General features: G+C 39.8%; 1 protein-coding gene across 1 annotated transcript in view; it reads left to right on the forward strand.

Moving 5' to 3' along the window:
• LOC124621816 (probable E3 ubiquitin-protein ligase HERC1) overlaps nt 1-19,959 on the forward strand; it is a 766,600-nt gene that overhangs the window by 312,640 nt on the left and 434,001 nt on the right. The window contains exons 26-28 of the mRNA XM_047147255.1: nt 1,447-1,573; nt 2,957-3,121; nt 15,184-15,319. Coding sequence (XP_047003211.1) covers nt 1,447-1,573; nt 2,957-3,121; nt 15,184-15,319 — 428 coding nt within the window. The remainder of the gene's footprint in view (nt 1-1,446; nt 1,574-2,956; nt 3,122-15,183; nt 15,320-19,959) is intronic.

The following is a 19,959-nucleotide window of genomic DNA, read 5'->3' on the forward strand; positions in this document are numbered from 1 at the left end:
ACAGTCTTGTACAATTGAGGCAGGAAATCAGAATTGGTGTGATGTCTGGGTCTACAAAGCTGAGCTATCAGGATGAACCATTAGCCGACCAGTCATCTTCCAGATATGTTTGATGGACTATATTTCAGATGAATGAGCAGGTCTAAAAAGCAAAGTGTTTTTTATCACACATCTCAAACAACATTTTGTTGGACATTGTCTTGTAGGATTATGGCATGGAAAGATGTGTGAAAGAGGGGCAGCTGCTCAGGATCTAAAACTGATGCAGCAATTACTGTTCACATTGCTCACAACAGATGTATGGTTGAGTGTTATGTTGCTATTAATTGGGTTTTGTTAGTCATGTACCTTTTACTCACTTATGTTCTAAGTTTAAATACGTAATAAACAGTGGTTGTTGCTCCATTTTGTTGATATATATTGTGTTTCCTTTCCGTCCATTTTGTTTGTCTTGACTACATTACTTAATTCCATTTCTCCCACAATGCCTTTGCAATTGATGTTTCATGCTGAACAACTGATCATTGTGGAATTTTTTTCTTTTTGGAGGCCAGATATCTTTGATGTAAAAATTCATCTATATGAACAAATTTTCACTTAATTCCATATTTTCCCAATGAGTTGATGAATTGTCTGCAATGGTGATTCTAGTATTTAATACTTTTACTTACATTAGAACTTATAATATGAGAAGCCCTGCAGAATTTGTCCAGCAACAGGTTTGCAAGAGACATCTGTAACTGATACAAGTATAATATGACACCTATTTTTGTCATTTTGGTTGTTGTCCTACTAATTAAACTTTCAGCAAAGTGTGTTACTGTTAGTACATCAACTTTGTACAACTATTGTTTGTATGATGACTGATATTCTTTTGTGAATTTATAGAACTTTTCATTAATTATATATATTTTTGTTGTATATGCTGAAGTCTGAAGATAGTTGTTTCAGTTAAAATATCAGCCTACAGTTCTGTGAATGTTGCAGCATGATTTTTATTAGTTATCTCACTGGTTAGTATTATGCCCTGCCATGTTTATGAGATATACTAACATTTATTTCCATGTTTCCACATGATGCCTCTGCATGGTCTAAGTTTGGTACAGCATAAGCCTGTCCAGTGACACAATGGGCATAGTGGGATCTATTTGTACATCATCTCACCAAAATCTTAATCTCTTAGGCAGGTTTTGCACAGAGACTTCTTTTCAACAAAGTATCACAAAAGTCTGGTATCACCTTATCTTGTATGTTATTTGACAGAATGCACAAGGTTGTATCCTCTTATTGTCAATGTAAATTTGAAGTAACAGTGTTAATAGTTGCTACAGTTAACAACAAAAATTCGATTCAATTGTGCCTATTGTTTTGTATGTTTATTCGCACGAATAAAGAAAATTATGAAGTGTTAATCTCTATGCCTCGTTGCTTTTGCTTGTGTGTCAGGTGGTACGTGAACTGTTCAGTCAGTTATCATCAAACATGTGGAGCTACCCACAGACTGTAGCAGAGCGGCAGGCCTTAGAAAAACAGAGGCAACTTCAAAAGAAATTGTTTCAACTAAAAACTCAAGGTTAGCATAAATTACATAAAAAGTAGTATGTTGTGGTATTTCTGTAACTAATTTAGTCCACATCCTTAGAGTTTAATCATCAGCATCATCATCATCATCACATCATCATCATCATCATCATCATCATCATCATGAATATATTAATGTTAGTCCCAGGGAGACTATGTCAATAACAGTATTAATGACTAAAAATGATAAAATTAAATGCATTGATTTTTTAAATTTAATTAAATGTTAAGTTGCATAATTTTGACATAGTGACACTCAAGACGTGTAACTGTTAATGGAGTACATTTAAAGTGTTAAGAAACTATTAAGGGCATTCTTAACTGATTAAGTTTAAAATTTTGATTTTGTTTGAATAGAATGAAGAAAACTGACAGACTATGTAGGGCAGTAGCAATAGAAAAACCTTAGTAACCTTTCAAAGGAACATCAGTGTACAAGATAGAATGCATGTGTGTTTTGTACTTAAGCTTTACATATTCAAAAATTAAAGATAAGTTTTGCAATTTGCCTTGCTTTATAATTGAAGTAAATAATTTCTTGATATGTTATGTGAATAGCAAAAGTGAGATGTAGATACAGTGACACAAGTTGATCTGAAGGTCTTTGAAAATTATGTAGGTGCTAACAGTTTGATGTGATAATTAACATGTTATGACAAATTTCTCTGCAGAGAAATTTAAGGATTTCGGGAATAAAATTTTTTGCAAAAGAGAGAGCTGATGAGTATTTGTCCTTGTTAATTGGTTAAATGTAGACTGAAAGTAGAAGTGAACCGTTGGCAGTGCAGAATTCCACTTCAAGAAAGTGCAGTAATATTTGCATAATTCTAAATAAATTTTCTCTGGAAAAGTTGGTGAGCTACTGGAGGAATTGAATGACCTAGTTTGACCATGAATGTATAAAATGATTTCAGTCAGAAAGAAAGAACTGACTGTTCTGATATTCTTGGAAAGTTACATGGCCATACTATGGGGTACTGTGCAAGATATTTGAAGTATATAGAAATGAAAATTAAAGTTTATTAAGAATAAGGGTATCTTCTTAGATCAGCAGTTGAGTGTGTGTTGAAGAGTGAATATTAAATTCATGTGTGACAGTGCTGCATTGGTTAGTATGCAAATATGCTGATGGGAAAAGAAAATCACAACACCACAAAACTAATTAATGTAGAGTAATTAAACTTTGGAAACACATTTGTCTAGGGTAAACATTTAAGTGATTACCATATTTTAGATGTAATTTTCTTTAAACATCTGTGTGATAATAACAGCTTCCTGGAATTCTTAAAATAAAATTATGTGGGATCTTTATCTGCTTCCATTTTGTCACATTTTGAACTTAACAATCATATGTATGATTTGTGGTATTTTACAGGAAATTCGTGGCAAGAAGCTGATCCAAGTGATGGGAACATTCCTGTTGAAGAAGTTGGGTTTGATCCTGAGAAATGCTTTTGTTGTACTGTTGAAGGCAGACAGACTTTAGTTCATGCACCTGGTGGAAGAGGTTATGGTTTAGGAGACACTGCTATAACATCAGGTAACGCTGAGCTCTTTTTGACGAATTTTGTTTTATGGACATTAGACCATGGTCCTGCCCAATGTTTTGTCTTCCAATGCTGAAGACAACATCACAGGCTATAATGACTCAAAAAGCAGTTGCTATCTCAAACAAGCTAAAATTATGTTAATTATTTGATGTCAATAATAAAGTTTTACATATCCTTATTACTATTTGACTTACATGAGTATTTGATTTGTAGGATGAGTACAATAAAAAGGAAAAATACTGAAAAATGAATATAATTGAATAGCACTATTGCAGTGCTGTGAAGCAATACACTGAGAAGAGAAAAGGACAAAATTCACGGGATAACGATATGTACATGTACAAATGGCAGTAGTACTGCATACGCAAGGTACGAAAGGGCATTGCATTGGCATAGCTGACATTTGTACTCACGTAAAAAGGTTTTCAATGTGATTAAGGCTGCAAGACGGGAATTAACAGACTATGAACACGGAATGATAGTTTGAGCTAGATGCACGGAATACTCAAATTTGGAAATCATTAGGGAATTCAATATTCTGAGATCCACAGTGTCAAGAGTGTGCTGAGAATATTACAGTTCAGGCATTACCTCTCACCACCGATAACACATTGGTTAACGGCCTTCATGTAACGACCTAGAGCAGCAGTGTTTGTGTGTAGTTGTCAGTGCTAACAGAAAAACAACTCTGTGTGAAATAACTCTGGAAATCATGTGGGACACATGATGAACAGATCTGTTAGGCTTATGGTGAAATGTGGAGTTAATGGGCTATGGCGGCAGAAGCCTGATGCGAGTGCCTTTGTTAACAGCGTAACATCACCTGCAGTGACTCTCCTGGGCTTGTGACATCAGTTAGGTCATAGACAACTGGAAAAATGTGGCCAGGTCAGATGAGTCCCAGTTTCAGTTGGTAAGAACTGATGCTAGAGCTCGTGTGTGGCGCAGACCCCACAAAACCGTGGACCCAAGTTGTCAACAAGGCACTGTGCAAGATGGTGCTGGCTCCATAATGGTGTGGGCTATGTTCATGTGGAATGGACTGGGTCCCCTAGTCCAGCTGAACCGATCACTGACTGGAAACAGTTATGTTTGACTACTTGGAGACCATTTGCAGCCATTTGTGGACTTCATATTCCTAAATGCCGATGGAATTGTAGACGGGCCACAATTATTCATGATTGGTTTGAAGAACATTCTGGACAGTTTGAGCAAATGATATGGCCACCCAGATCGTCCAACATGAATCCTGTGAAACATTTATGAGACATATTTGAGAGCTCAGTTCATGCTCAACATCCCACACTGGCAACACTTCCGCAGTTGTGGATGGCATTAGAGGCAGCATGGCTCAGTATTTCTGCAGGGGACTTCTAACAACTTGTTGACTCCATGCCATGCTGAGTTGCTGTAGTCGACTGGAAAAAAAAGTGTGCTGACATGATATTAAGAGGTATCACACAGCTTTCTTCACTTCTTCACCCCCCCCCCCCCCCCCCCACCACACACACACACACACACACATCAGTCTTGTGACCATTGAAGTCATTCCCTCATGTTTTAACAGATGTCCTATCATCCTGTCCCTTCTTCTTATCAGATTCTGCACAGAACTTCCTCATTCCTTACCTTATCAATCCACCTAATTTTCAACATTTGTCTGTAGCACCACATTTCAAATGCTTTGATTCTCTTCTGTTCTGGTTTTCCCACAGCCCATGTTTCACTACCATATAATGCTGTACTTGAGACATTCATTCTCAGAAATTTCTTCCTCAAATTAAGGCCTATGTTTGATACTAGTAGACTTCTCTTGGCCAGGAATGCAATTTTTGCCAGTACTAGTCTGCTTTTGATGGCCTCCTTACTCTGTCCATCATTGGTTATTTTGCTGCCTAGGTAGTAGAATTCCTTAACTTCATCTACTTCGTAACCACTAATCTTGATGTTAAGTTCTCGTTGTTCTTGTTTCTGCTACTTCTCATTACTTTTGTCTTTCTTCGATTTACTCTCAATCCATATTCTCTACTCATTAGATTGTTCATTCCATTCAGCAGATCATGTAATTCTTCTTTACTTTCACTGAGGACAGTAACGTCATGAGTGAATCGTATCACCTTGAATTTTAATTCCACGCTTGAACCTTTCTTATTTCCAAAATTGCTTCTTTGATGTACAGATTGAACAGTAGGGGCGACAGACTACATTCTTGTCTTACACCTTTTTTAATCCCAGCACTTCGTACTTGGTTGTCCACTCTTATTATTCCCTCTTGATGCATATACATATTGTATATTACACATATCTCCCTATAGATTACCCCTATTTTTGTCAGAATTTTGAACATCTTGTGCCATTTTACATCATTGAATGCTTTTTCCAGGTCGACAAATCCTATGAATGTGTCTTGATTTTTCTTTAGTCTTGCTTCCATTGTCAACTGTAATGCAGAATTGCCTCTCTCATGCCTTTACCTTTTCTAAAGCCAAACTGATGCTCACTAGCACACTCTCAACTTTCTGTTCCATTCTTCTGTATGTTATTATTGTCAGCAATTTTGATGCATGAGCTGATTGTGCAATAATTCTCCCACTTGTCAGCTCTTGCAGTCTTCGTAATTGCGTGAATGATACTTTTCCAAAAGTCAGATGGTATGTCGCCAGACTCATACATTCTACACACCAACATGAATAATTATTTAGATGCCACTTCCCCAAATGGTGTTAGAAAATCTGATAGAATGTGATCTATCCCTTGTACCTTATTTGATCTTAAGTCCTCCAAAGCTTTCTTAAATTCTGATTCTATTACTGGATCTCCTATCTCCTCTAAACTGACTCCTGTTTCTTCTTCTATCACATCAGACAAATCTTTTTCATCATAGAGGCTTTCAATGTATTCTTTCCACGTATCCACTCTCTCCTCTGCCTTTAACAGTGGAATTCCTGTTGCACTCGTATTGTTACCATACCTGCTTTTAATGTCACTGAAGATTGTTTTGACTTCTCTGTATGCTGAGTCTGTCCATCCAACAATCATTTCTTTTTCGATTTCTTCGCATTTTTCTTGCAGCCATTTCATCTTAGCTTTCCTGCACTTCCTATTTATTTCATTCCTCAGTGACTTGTACTTTTGTATTCCTGAGTTTCCCAGAACATTTTTGTACTTTCTCCTTTCATCGGTCAGCTGAGGTATTTCTTCTGTTACCCATGGTTTCTTTGCAGTTACCTTCTTTGTACGTATGTTTTTCTTTCCAACTTTTGTGATGCCCCTTTTTATAAATGTACTGCCTACTGGCTATTCCTTATTGCTGCATCTATAGCCTTAGAGAACTTCAAGCGTGTCTTATCATCCCTCAGTCCTTCTGTATCCAACTTCTTTGCATATTGATTCTTCTTGATTAATGTCTTAAACTTCAGCCTGCTTTTCATCACTACTATATTGTGATCTGAGTCTTTATCTGCTCCAGGGGGTATGCCTGACAATCCAGTATCTGATTTTGAAATCTCTATCTGACCGTGATGTAATCTAACTGAAATCTTTCTGTACCACCCAGCCTTTTCCAAGTATACCTCCTCCTCTTGTGATTCTTGAATAGAATATTTGCTATTACTAGCTGAAGTATATTACAGAACTCAATTAGTCTATCTCCTATTTCATTCCTTGTCCCAAGTCTGTATTCTCCTGTAATCTTTTGTTCTATTCCTTCCCCTACAACTGCATTTCAGTCCCCCGTGGCTATTAGATTTTCATCCCCATTTACATACTGTATTACCTTTTCAATATCCTCATATACCTTCTCTATCTTTTCATCTTCAGCTTTTGATTTCGGCATGTATACCTGAACTATCGTTGTCGGTATCTGTTTGTTTCAATTTTGATAAGAACAATCCTTTCACTGAACTATTCACAGTAATACACTCTCTGCCCTACCTTCCTGTTCATAATGAATCCTTCTCCCGTTATACCATTTTCTGCTTCTGTTGATATTACCTTATACTTATCTGGCCAGAAATCCTTGTTGTCTTTCTATTTCACTTCACTGAACCCTACCATATCTAGATTGGCCCCTTGCATTTCCCTTTTCAGATATTCTAGCTGCCCTTACCACATTCAAGCTTCTAACACTCCATGCCCCGATTCATAGAATGTTATCCTTTTGTTGTTCATTTAGTCTTTTTCACATGGTCACCTCCACCTTGGCAGCCCCTCCCTGAGATCTGAATTTGGGGGATTGGGGGGGGTCACTATTCCAGAATCTTTTGCCAATGGAGAGATCATCATGACACTTTATCAATTACAGGCCCATGTCATATGGATATGTGTTGCATGTCTTTAATGCAGTGGTTTCCATTGCCTTCTGCATCCTCATGCCATTGATCATTGCTGATTCTTCTGCCTTTAGAGGCAGTTTCCCACACCAAGGGCAAGGGAGTGCCCTGGACCTCTGTCCACTTTTGCGCCCTCTTTGACATGCCTTTTGGCAGAATGAGAATGACTTTTTATTTCGTAAGTCTTCGGCCGCCAATGCTTATTATTAATCAAAATTTAAGCAGCAGTGGGTTTCGAACCTGGGACTGAGTATGTTTTGATTACTAATCAAAGACTCTGCCCCTAGATCACGGGTACAATTTTAAACTGTAGCGTATAATAATTGAAAGATTAACTATGAAAAATGAAACCTAGATCTATATCATGTTCAGTATTATTTATGTGTATTGTACTCTACATTGTGCAAATCTCCGTCAGTGTGTGTAGTTTTTCAGTATATCGTGTGTCCAAGTGAAGCACCTAACCATGGCTTCAAAGACGTCTAAGAATGGTAGCTATTCATCTGTCTCTAACTCCATCATAAACAAGATATTGTCATGATGTCAGTTGAGGTGTTGCATTAACTCATTAAGTTTCTCCATATCTTTTGGGAAAATGACAAATTTGCCACCAACATCTCTGGAGGAAAGGGCAGTTTTATATGTGAATAACTGTAGGGCTTCTTCTTCAAAATGTTTCACAAATAGGTTCGCCACCACAGCCACACTTGGTGGTGTCCTAGCATCAGTGTATCATGGCCAGATTTACACATGTTCTCAGTCCTCTTGCAAGCAGGTGGTTCCCAGTAGTCCCTGATGGCACAGCAGGTCCAACAAGTGTCCAGATTGCATGTTGAGTTGGCCTCTACTGCTCACGCATTTTTTCGATCTCGGCATGCATTGGTACTACACGGACATCCAGAATCTGGTCTGCAGACCACTGTTGAAAGCATTGAGACACTGCCTACACATTATGCCTAACATTTAAACCAATCCATCGATATGTCCATCCAGCTTCCTGCAGACCCACAATATGACCACATTCAAATGGCTGAAGATGTTCAACAGGAGTAAATACTTGTGAGTGTGTGTGGTTGTACCATCAAATCAGTGTTCCATACATTGTTCACCTCTAAACTCAGCACAATTACTGCCTGCGGAGGCAACACAGAGAGTGCACAGACAGTCCTCTTGAGCGCCATCTCATTTTTGATGACCGTGACAAATAAATTACTCACATTACTACCCCTTAGTGTGAATATATTATTCCCTTGTGCCACTGAACAAAGTCCTTGATGTTTTGCATTTTTCTGGCAGTATTTATATCTGGGAAGTAGGGAATTAGTTAACTTTGCAATGAAAGTACTGGACAGAAACATACAGAAGTACAGCAGAAGTGGTTCATTGTGAGACATTCCATAAACTGACCAAGGCAAAATGACCTAAACCCAACCTTTCAAGAGAGGAAATGGCAGCACTCTATAAACTGCAGAAAACTGGCAGCATTATGCTCATGGGTCCTGACAAAGACAGTTCCACAGCCATCATGTAGTGTCAAAATTATGAGGAAGTGGTCTTCAAATTGGATGACCTTTCATAATAATTTCTGGAAAGTGGCCTGACCAACAGAGCATACAAGAAGTCTCAGGCCTACCAAAAAAAGACGATAAAAAGCTTTCATACTTGGGTACTGGTACCACCATGGTCCCATAGATTATAAAAATTGGATAAGGAAAGGGTCCCACTATGCCCCATAGTAAACAACATTGGTGCTCAACTTGCAAATTTTTCACCGTGCTGAGACCACTTGTCATAAACAGCTGTCATTACGCACAGAACTCACCATACTTCATCAAATATATGCAGGAATGACAGATCACAGATGCTGACAGCATTGTCAGTTTTGATATAGGATCCTTATTCACCATATGCCATTAAGAAGATCCATTCTGTGTGCTTCTGCCATGATAGGCCTGTTCAAGCACATATTGACCTTGACATATTTCCTCTATAACGGGTAGTATTGTGAACAAACCGAGGGTGTAGCCATGGGTCATTTGTGTCACACAATGGTTGTGAACCTGTGCAAGGAACAGTTCCAATAAATCATCCACATATAAATGTAGCCATTTCTTCTTGTCTTTGTTGATGACATATTTGTTGTAGGGTCATATGGAGCTGGTTAACATCTTCTTACAACACCTCAAGTCACGTCACCACAACATGTGGCTTGTGATGGAATTTTTGAAAGATGGAACCTACTATTCTTAAGACATCATTGTGGAGCTGAGGTCAGATGGTTCACTAGACAATAACATACACATGAGGCCTATACACACTGACCTGTACTTCAAGGTCAAGAGCTATCATTGCTCCGCAAGGAAAGAGGCTGTCCTGAGGACTTTGGCCCACAGAGCACATAGCTTATCAGGTGGCAGGAGCTTTGCCTTTGAATTAAAATATTTATGGGACATTTTCCACAAGAATTGGTACTCAACTCTCAGATTAAGAGAGTGCTGCAGCATGGAGTTACCACAAGAAAAGGGTGCAAACCTCTGTTAAGCTGAATCAGTATCTTCAAAAACCAGTAGTATCCTTAAAAAGAATGCATCATATGGTTGGCATGTGTGATTTAAGGTTTTCATGGTGAAGTAAAATTTTGAATGTTTCTTGGGTATTCATCCAGATGGCATCATCTGGAAGGCAAGACATCCCCTCTGTTCGCAGCCTACCGCTAGCCAGGTGTGGTCATGGTGGTGGAGGAAGCAGGATGTCGACGCTCCTTCCAGGGTTTTCAGTTGCACCGGATGTAGATCTCTGCTAGTGTCCTCGGCTTCTTCAGTTGCCATGATGGAAGTGGGTTTCCATCTGCTGGCATGGCAACTATGCATCTTCAGCTTATTTAATTGCCATATTGTTAGTGTAGATTGCCCTGTGCTTCGACCTTGCTCAAGACTGAGTTAGAGGCCTTGCTTAGTTGGATGAAAGCCACTGCCTTTATGTATTAGTCTGTCAGGGTATCCTGATCTCTACAGCTGCTTCTGTAAGAATGCAATCCCAGAAGTTGTTGAACTGTTGCAACATCTTGGCACTACCACAATTCATGGCATGTCCGTGGGAGGTGGAGCTCTCAGTCATAGCAGATTTTGTTGGCTCTTCACTGTCTGTGAGGCATGTATGCTCATTGCATATCTCGTGTGGTGTGGGATAGTTGTAGCGTACATACATATTCCAACACTGACAAGGGGTGCAGTAGACTCCTGGTTTCTAGCATCCTTGGCTAGTGTGTTTCCGCACACTTGACATTATGTTTCTGGAGTATTCTTCCGATTTTTGCTGTTGTGTTCCTCATGTATGGGATAATTGCTGTCAGAAAAGGTTTCTCTTCGCTCTCAGTTGACTGTGGTCTTGGTTGCTTCTTAAGGCACATTTTACTTATAGGTTGCATCACAGTTTGTGTGGAACACGGTCTGTAGGTGCTGCAGTTCTGCTGCTAGATTTTAATTCTCTAAGATTTTACGTATTCTGTGGACTGGTGTGCTTAAGACACCTCCATGTTGTGAAGAAACATGACACCTGAGGCATACAAGGTACATGACAACTGAGGCATACAAGTACAACTTTATACAGGTATGTGTTGGTTTACAGTAGAAACTGTGTCCTAGTGTGCCATCTGGTCTTCACCTGATGAGCACTTCCAGAAATGGAAGTTGATTCTTATCTTTTATCTTCATCATGGATTTGATTTTCTGGTGCAGCGAATTCAGTTTTTGGAGTAAGTCTTGTAGCTGATGTTATCCATGCAGCCAGTGTACGAACACATCATCTAGTTGTCACAGAAGCACGAGGACTTGTAGACTGCTGACTCCAGGGTTGTTTCTTCAGGTCCATCCTTAAACATATTGGCCTCTACTGGTGACAGCAGACAGCCCCACCCCCCCACCCCCCACTACCCCATCTGTTTGTTAGTAATAATTCCTTTCAAACAGAAAGTAGGTTGACATAAGTACAAATTCAATTTTATTAGCACTGGCCCAAACTTTTTTCCTGTGAGGCTTAGGGAGTCTCCTTGGGGTACCCTGTAAAGAGAGACCCTGTTGAAATTCACCGTGACGTCTTCTTGGCCCATTTGGAAGCTGTGGAGTTGCTGGATGAAATGCACCAAATTCCACATACAGTGCTGGCATTTTCCCACAAAGCAGCTGAGCTTCACTGTCCAATGTTTTGTTAATTCAAATGTTGGTGCGCCATTGTTGCTAACAATTGCAGAGTGGCATTCCTTCTGCGTGGACTTTTAAGCAGTCGGTAAAGCTTAGGTGGTGCAGCTGCTCATTGATCGAGTCTGTTCACCATCATCTTATCTGGGAATGTGTGGGGGAGAAGTTTGATGGTCTTCTTCTACACTTGATTGGTAGGATTGTCTTCAGTTCTCCTGTAGGCATTGCCCTCTAGGAAGTTAAACAGTTTTTCTTTGTATACTTGACATGTTAGCAGGGCTGTACAGTTTTCGTTGTCTGCTGAGAGGATGACTGTGATAGAATATTCTCAGAGCTGCTTAAGTGCTTTTATCTCTTCCTTTGAGATTTTGGGCTTCAGTGGAGTGGCCCTAGTAACTGTATGGCATGTTTCACATTATATTTCCTCTGCAGCATCCCGTGGATGTGCATGAGCAACCTATTTCACCATGATGATAAATTCTGCTGTTGCTAGGGTCATCCCTGTCAGTGCGGAATTTAGTCCCTTTTGCATTATAGATAAGGTAGCATCATAATTATTTTCTCTGTACATTTGATTAACATTCTCTGAGGTTGTTCTTGTGGTGGTTTAGCCACAATTCATATTTAGCAGCTTGTCGGCAAGGGGCCTACTGCCATGTTCTGTTGGCTTGAGACCAGCTAACTGCATCATAGACTCCTGTTAGTGAGGGGAGAGTGTTCATGCCACTCACAGGTGGAGCATGAAGAGTTTTCATGAGGTCTTGTCGAATCTGCATTGAGTGTATTGGATCTTCTTCCTCCCCAGTGCCAGACTGTCTCTTTCATAACATGGTTGGCAGCTGGAGTTCTGATCTGCAAAAGGTGATATGGTTTGGTTTCCTTTTCATCTCAGCAGAAAGACAAAGGAATATGTTCCAAATCTTGTCAAGCCTCTTCATTTTCCTGTCATCTCCTCTTTGTAAAGGTATCTGATGTGCGATTTTAGATTTTTCCAGCATAGGAAACTTTTTGAATATTTCTCAGGAATTCAGCTGGTTGGCATCAGCATCATCCAGAAGGCACGATATTTCAGCAAGCTGACGTGTTGCCATCTTGATGCATTTCTGATGACTGACAGTTTTCTGTGAGGCGTCATCACCTACTATGTGCAAACCTCCCGTCCTCGCACCCCTATGTGACAAGAAGGAGTCCTAAGCACACTAGCACAGAGCACACAAAATCTCAGACCTGAAAATCTAGCAGCTGAGTTGCACCAGGTAAAAGCTGTGCTTTACTCAAATGGTTACAGCAAACACCAATTGCAGTCTGCTATCAGGAACACATCAGCAAATGTCAGAGGAATACCCTGAAACATAATGTCAAGTGTATGATCTGCCCACCAGCCAAGACGAAAGCTTTGTTAGGATCAATCCAGGATGGCCTAGGACTCTGGAAACAGAGTCTACCACACCCCTTACCATCACGGAAAAATATATGTGGGTCAGACTATCTGGACAACAGAGGAGAGAGGCACTGAATATACGAGCCACACAGATAACAAACTGTCAACAAAGTCAACTGTGGCTGAGCACTGTGTCTCCCACAGACATACCATGAATTACAATGGCTCCAAGTTGTTGCAAAAGTCCACCTCCTTCTTGGATTATATTCTAAAAGAGGCTGTAGACATCTCGCTAATGTCAAACTTATAAATAGAGGTGGTTTCAATTAAGCAAGGCTGGGACTCAGGATTGAGCAAGGGACAAAGCCCAGTAGCAATCGAGGTGGAAAGCCACTCCTAGCAAGGCAGATGAAGAAGACAAGGACACATAGTCACTACACCAGCAGAGACCTGCATCTGATGCCCTGGATTGTGCCCCAACACCACACTTCCCCCCCCCCCCTCCCCCCATCCCACCACCACAGCAAATCCATTGCCTGAGCCGTTTGACTGATGGCTAAAGGTTGCAGGTGGTTGGTTTGGGGGGGGGGGGGGGGATATAAAGATGGTACCCAGGAAAAAGCAGTTAGTCTCAGCAACACCTGAAGATGCCAAGAAGTCATCTTGTCAAAATATTGTGCCTTCTGCATGATTCCCTCTGCTGAGTATCTGAGAAATATTCAAATGTGTGGGATGTTGACTGAATGAGACAAGCAGTATACTGATAATCATTAAAGTAATTATGCTTCCACAATCCCGGAATGTACAGTATTCCGTGTCAGTGTGATATGTCACATAATGACCAAACAACTAGAAGAGGGAGGCTCAATCCTGCAAGCACGAAAGCTACACACGTCTAGTACAACCAATCAAGTCAGCTGTCCCTGAATACTAGTGTATATACCAAGATTCTGGGACAATATTATTACGGAGATAATTGACATTAAGTTGTAAGAATATCTTATCAACACAAACAGTGGCTATAATGTGATCAAATTATGGGATCCAGCCTTAAAATCAATCAAAGAGCAATAGTTTCACAAGCTGTGACATAGTCGTGAATACAAAAGCAATAGAAAGTTCCATTTGAAGCAAAAACTGGAAAATCTGCCACTGACTCACCACCCAAACATCGTTGTCAGTGGAACTGGACTATGGGCAGAATGTCCTGCTTACATGAGGAATGCTTGGGAGTAGACAGAATTTGAAGCACTGAAGCTAGAATTGTGGAAAAGTGAGTGGAATAGGTAATTAGTATGTATAAAGGAAAGAGAAATCCCTCTACCATCCCGTTATGTCAGGGAGCATCTGATGATGACAATCAGCTATGTTGTAGAAATATTTATGTGCCAAGAAAATGTACCAGACTAGCAACATAACTCTGTGAACATTATACAGTTATGTGTTTTTCTCATTCAACCTTTCAATTGTGCATACAAGGAACATTTGATGACATTAACAAGCTACATTGTCGAAATGTTGTGCCAAAAAGATGCAACGCCCCAATAGCATACCCACAAGAACATTATACAACTATCTGTGTTTCCCAATCAGTTCTTGAAGTATGATAATGGTTAAACAACTCCTTGAGTGCTAGTACAACTTTTACCTCTCTTGTTAGTTACTTAGTGATCTACATATTGCAATGTTTACACAATATAATTGTCTGTTTTGTTTTCATTATCTTTTTATTTTTTCGAATTATTTCTCTTGTGAAATTTTAATTGTACCTCCTCATATGACCTGGAAGTCATTTCGAAGGCTGTTGACAGTGCTTGCCCTTCCAAACTCACATGCATCTCTTTTGAAAACTGAGGATGAATAACTGTCCGGAGGATATGCTGAGAAAGTTAAAATAGGTCATTCCTAATCATTAAGGTGACTGAAATAAACTGTGACCACCATGTACTTCTATAAAAAAGTATTATTATTAGTTACACTTGAATTTGGGAGTCTATGTACGTATGTGGGTTGGATAGTAACATAGTGAGTGACAAAAATTGAAAGCTGTACTAAATAATTTCTTCCAGGAGCCCATAGATGTGCTCATCCCTTACGTGATACAGTCAGCATTTCATCAGCATAACAAAATTTATTCGATACAGGTTGCTACCAGTGGAAGTTCCTGATAGTGAAGGAAAATAAAGGAAATGAAGGGACATGTGTTGGTGTAGCCAGATATCCAATTAAGGACTACAGCCATCGTACTACATCTGATATGTGGCTTTATCGTGCTTACAGGTTTGTTTGAAATGTTGAACTAAATCACATTGAAATTGTAGAGAGAATCTGTAATGTTCAATTCATATGTCCTTCAGCATAGGTTTTTGTGTTGTAATTTGTACAAGTTTTCAGTAGAGAGCTGCAAATTTCTGTTCTGTGTAGAGCAATAGTAAATAATATTAACAACAGTAATATTAATAATAATTTTTACATCCAGGTTATACATTCTGAACAACATCCTCCCCTTCCCCATATTTATAAGGAGTCTAAAGAAATCCCATATTCTTACAGAAGATAGTGCTGGTCAAAACTAGAGGAAAATTATGGCAAAACCCACTTCTTGAGATAGAGGCCATTTGGCTTGTGTTGAGTCACTGATGTAATCAGCATCCCTCTGATGTTCTCTGCACTTTTCTCATTAATTTATTTTGCCTCTGCAATTTAAATCTATGCTGCTGATTCGCTGTAGCATTTCCAGCTGTCTCCTATGTCAGCCATTCTCTACATATTGCACCCAGCTCTTGTTGGTATAAGAACAAAATGGGTAACTTCAGGCTGTGTGAAAAATGTAAAGAGTGAAATAAAGTCTTTTATTCCATGTAAGAAATGGCATGTAATCGTTCAGCACAAAAGAATGCTGTCCTGAAGATGTAGCTCAGAAGATCATATAGCTTATCAGTGAGAGCCATGCCTTAGAATTAAAATATCCATGTGATGTGTTTCATAAGAATGGGTACTCCAGTCATCATATTGAGAGGGCTTTGCAGAGTGAAGTCACCAGAATAAAAGAGAAAGAAAAACAGAGAAACCCATAGGCAATGGTTTCTCCCCCTACACTTGAATGATCTCTTAAAAACTGTCTGAATCCTTAGTTGCTTATTGTTCCATTGAACATATTCATGATAAATATTGTGAAACGTTATGTATCAATGGAACAAACATAGAGCACATAGGAGTGCAGAAAGATGAAAGGAAGGATTATCAGCATGTATAAAAGTTAGAGCAGTTGCAATGAAACATACCTCCAGGAAAATACGTGTAATCACTCAGCAGAGAAGAATGCAGATTGGCCGATTGGTGATATGTGCACGTTGGAATAACAACTGTTTCTTTTGTTAACCATAAATTAACGCATTACAGCTTTAGAGAACAAAGGTCCACATATGAGTACAACTGAATGTCCATGTACAATGATGCTTACCGCTGGGCACTGTGAGGAAGCCCACAATTGTTATTAGTAGAGATTAGCTGAGGAAGTGAGCCTTCTGGAATGGCTGTCAGTTGGCTGCAGCTGTGATCCTGGTGAAGGCTGCAGGTCCAGTGCAGTGAGGCTTTCCAGAGCAGCTGACATATGGTCAGCGGCTGTGAACCTGGCGAAGGCAGGTACATCTGATTGATAATGGCAGAGGCGGGTGTTGTGGTTTGAAGCTTAGGCTTGAGGGCAGCTGGCAGTCAGTCTGGAGCCCAGAGATGAACTGACCATTGAAGGCTGAGCAGTGATCTAAGTACCCGTCAGTGGAGGAGTACCGGCACTTAGTCACAGGGACATTTGACGGTGCGGAAGTAAATAGATACCTGTGACTGCAGTGCTGTTTACTATGACCCAAACGGCATGTATCAGTGTGGCTTGCAGCCCCATATGCTGTTGTGGCTGTAGGAAGTTAGGCAGTAAATTGCTCAGTGACTTTTCAGTTGACAAACAACTTGCAGGGGTCATGTCTAGGCAGTGAAGCACATTGTAAGTGTAATGGTCAAATATGGTGGGGTCCAGCCCTGCGTATAAAATGTATATTTGGGGGCTGCAAGCTGTGTTGATACATGGCATGTGGGTCACAGTAAGCTGCACTGCAGTCGCAGGCACCTATTTGCATCTGCACAGTCGCATGCTTGTGACATGGTACCTGAACAGCTCTGCTGACGGGTGCATAGGTCACTATTCAGCCCTTTGATGGTCACTTCAGTTCTGGGCTCCAGACTGCCCGCCAGTGCCCTCGAGCCTATTCTTTGGACCATAACATGTGCCGCTGCAGCTATCCATCAGAAGTGCCATCTCATGCCTTCACCAGGTTCATGACTAATTATTTTTATTGAAGAATTCCTCTACATTATAGGAGGAGTTGTTAAGGGAAAATATCTTTTCCTAAATTTAAACTATTTCACTATCTGTCAGACATTTTATTCCAGGGGTAGATTATGGAAGAGATTTACAACTGCATAATTCACTCCTTTATATGTCAAAGCTAGATTCGTTAAAGGGTAATGCAGATTGTTTTTTCTTCTGGTGTTGTGCTCGTGAGTGTATGTGTCTCTCTCAGATGCACATGAGTAGTTGGTAATAAATTTCCTAAGTGCATAAATGTACTGTTCAGGCTGTGCATAACATTCCCAACTGCTTAATGGGATGCCTCCCCACATATAATTCTAGAGTTTCTCTGGAATATTGTCCTGTGGGATGCTAGTGGATGAAAGTACAGTGGAGTCTCTGTAGTCTGACACATATGGTACCGGGGTATGTTGGATTATAGAAATTATCAGATTACTGGATTTTCAATGAAAAACGCAGTTTTTTTTGTATTGAAGCATATAATTGACTCAAAAAAAAAAGAAAACCTATATAAAACTCAGATCATATGTTAACAATAATTTATGTACACATTTATAGCAACAAATATATTAATTGAAAACAAAAACAATTTAATTTTTAATGTATTAATCGTTTTTATGTTCATCTTCATCAATCGGTTTTGTCACTTTTCTCCCCTAAGGTAAGTCTTTCCGCTCCCGTGACTGGAATGACTCCTTACCCTCTCCCTTAAAACCCACATCCTTTCGTCTTTCCCTCTCCTTCCCTCTTTCCTGATGAAGCAACCATGGGTTATGAAAGCTTGAAATTTGTGTGTGTGTTCGTGTTTGTTATTGTTTCTATCAACGTACCAACGCTTTCGTTTGGTAAGTTACAGAATCTTTTTTTTTTAGAGGGAAACATTCCATGTGGGAAAAATATATCTAAAAACAAAGATTCTGTAACTTACGTTGATAGAGACAATGTTGTTGTTGTTGTGGTCTTCAATCCTGAGACTGGTTTGATGCAGCTCTCCATGCTACTCTATTCTGTGCAAGCTTCTTCATCTCCCAGTACCTACTGCAACCTACATCCTTCTGAATCTGTTTAGTGTATTCATCTCTCGGTCTCCCTCTACGATTTTTACCCTCCACGCTGCCCTCCAATACTAAATTGGTGATCCCTTGATGCCTCAGAACATGTCCTACCAACCGATCCCTTCCTCTAGTCAAGTTGTGCCACAAACTTCTCTTCTCCCCAATCCTATTCAATACCTCCTCATTAGTTACGTGATCTACCCACCTTATCTTCAGCATTCTTCTGTAGCACCACATTTCGAAAGCTCCTATTCTCTTTTTGTCCAAACTAGTTACCGTCCATGTTTCACTTCCATACATGGCTACACTCCATACAAATACTTTCGGAAATGACTTCCTGACACTTAAATCTATACTCAATGTTAACAAATTTCTCTTCTTCAGAAACGATTTCCTTGCCATTGCCAGTCTACATTTTATATCCTCTCTACTTCGACCATCATCAGTTATTTTACTCCCTAAATAACAAAACTCCTTTACTGCTTTAAGTGTCTCATTTCCTAATCTAATTCCCTCAGCATCACCCGATTTAATTTGACTACATACCATTATCCTCGTTTTGCTTTTGTTGTTGTTCATCTTATATCCTCCTTTCAAGACACTGTCCATTCCGTTCAACTGCTCTTCCAAGTCCTTTGCTGTCTCTGACAGAATTACAATGTCATCGGCGAACCTCAAAGTTTTTACTTCTTCTCCATGAATTTTAATACCTACTCCGAATTTTTCTTTTGTTTCCTTTACTGCTTGCTCAATATACATATTGAATAACATCGGGGAGAGGCTACAACCCTGTCTCACTCCTTTCCCAACCAATGCTTCTCTTTCGTGCCCCTCGACTCTTATAACTGCCATCTGATTTCTGTACAAATTGTAAATAACCTTTCACTCCCTGTATTTTATACCTGCCACCTTCAGAATTTGAAAGAGAGTATTCCAGTTAACATTGTCAAAAGCTTTCTCTAAGTCTACAAATGCTAGAAACGTAGGTTTGCCTTTTCCTAATCTTTCTTCTAAGATAAGTCGTAAGGTTAGTATTGCCTCACGTGTCCCAACATTTCTATGGAATCCAAACTGATCTCCCCCGAGGTCCGCTTCTACCATTTTTTCCATTCGTCTGTAAAGAATTCGCGTTAGTATTTTGCAGCTGTGACTTATTAAACTGATAGTTCGGTAATTTTCACATCTGTCAACACCTGCTTTCTTTGGGATTGGAATTATTATATTCTTCTTGAAGTCTGAGGGTATTTCGCCTGTCTCATACATCTTTCTCACCAGATGGTAGAGTTCTGTCATGACTAGCTCTCCCAAGGCCATCAGTAGTTCTAATGGAATGTTGTCTACTCCCGGGGCCTTGTTTCGACTCAGGTCTTTCAGTGCTCTGTCAAACTCTTCACGCGGTATCTTATCTCCCATTTCGTCTTCATCTACATCCTCTTCCATTTCCATAATATTGTCCTCAAGCACATCGCCCTTGTATAAACCCTCTATATACTCCTTCC

This window comes from Schistocerca americana, chromosome 7, assembly GCF_021461395.2.
Source record: "Schistocerca americana isolate TAMUIC-IGC-003095 chromosome 7, iqSchAmer2.1, whole genome shotgun sequence".
Taxonomy (NCBI): domain Eukaryota; kingdom Metazoa; phylum Arthropoda; class Insecta; order Orthoptera; family Acrididae; genus Schistocerca; species Schistocerca americana.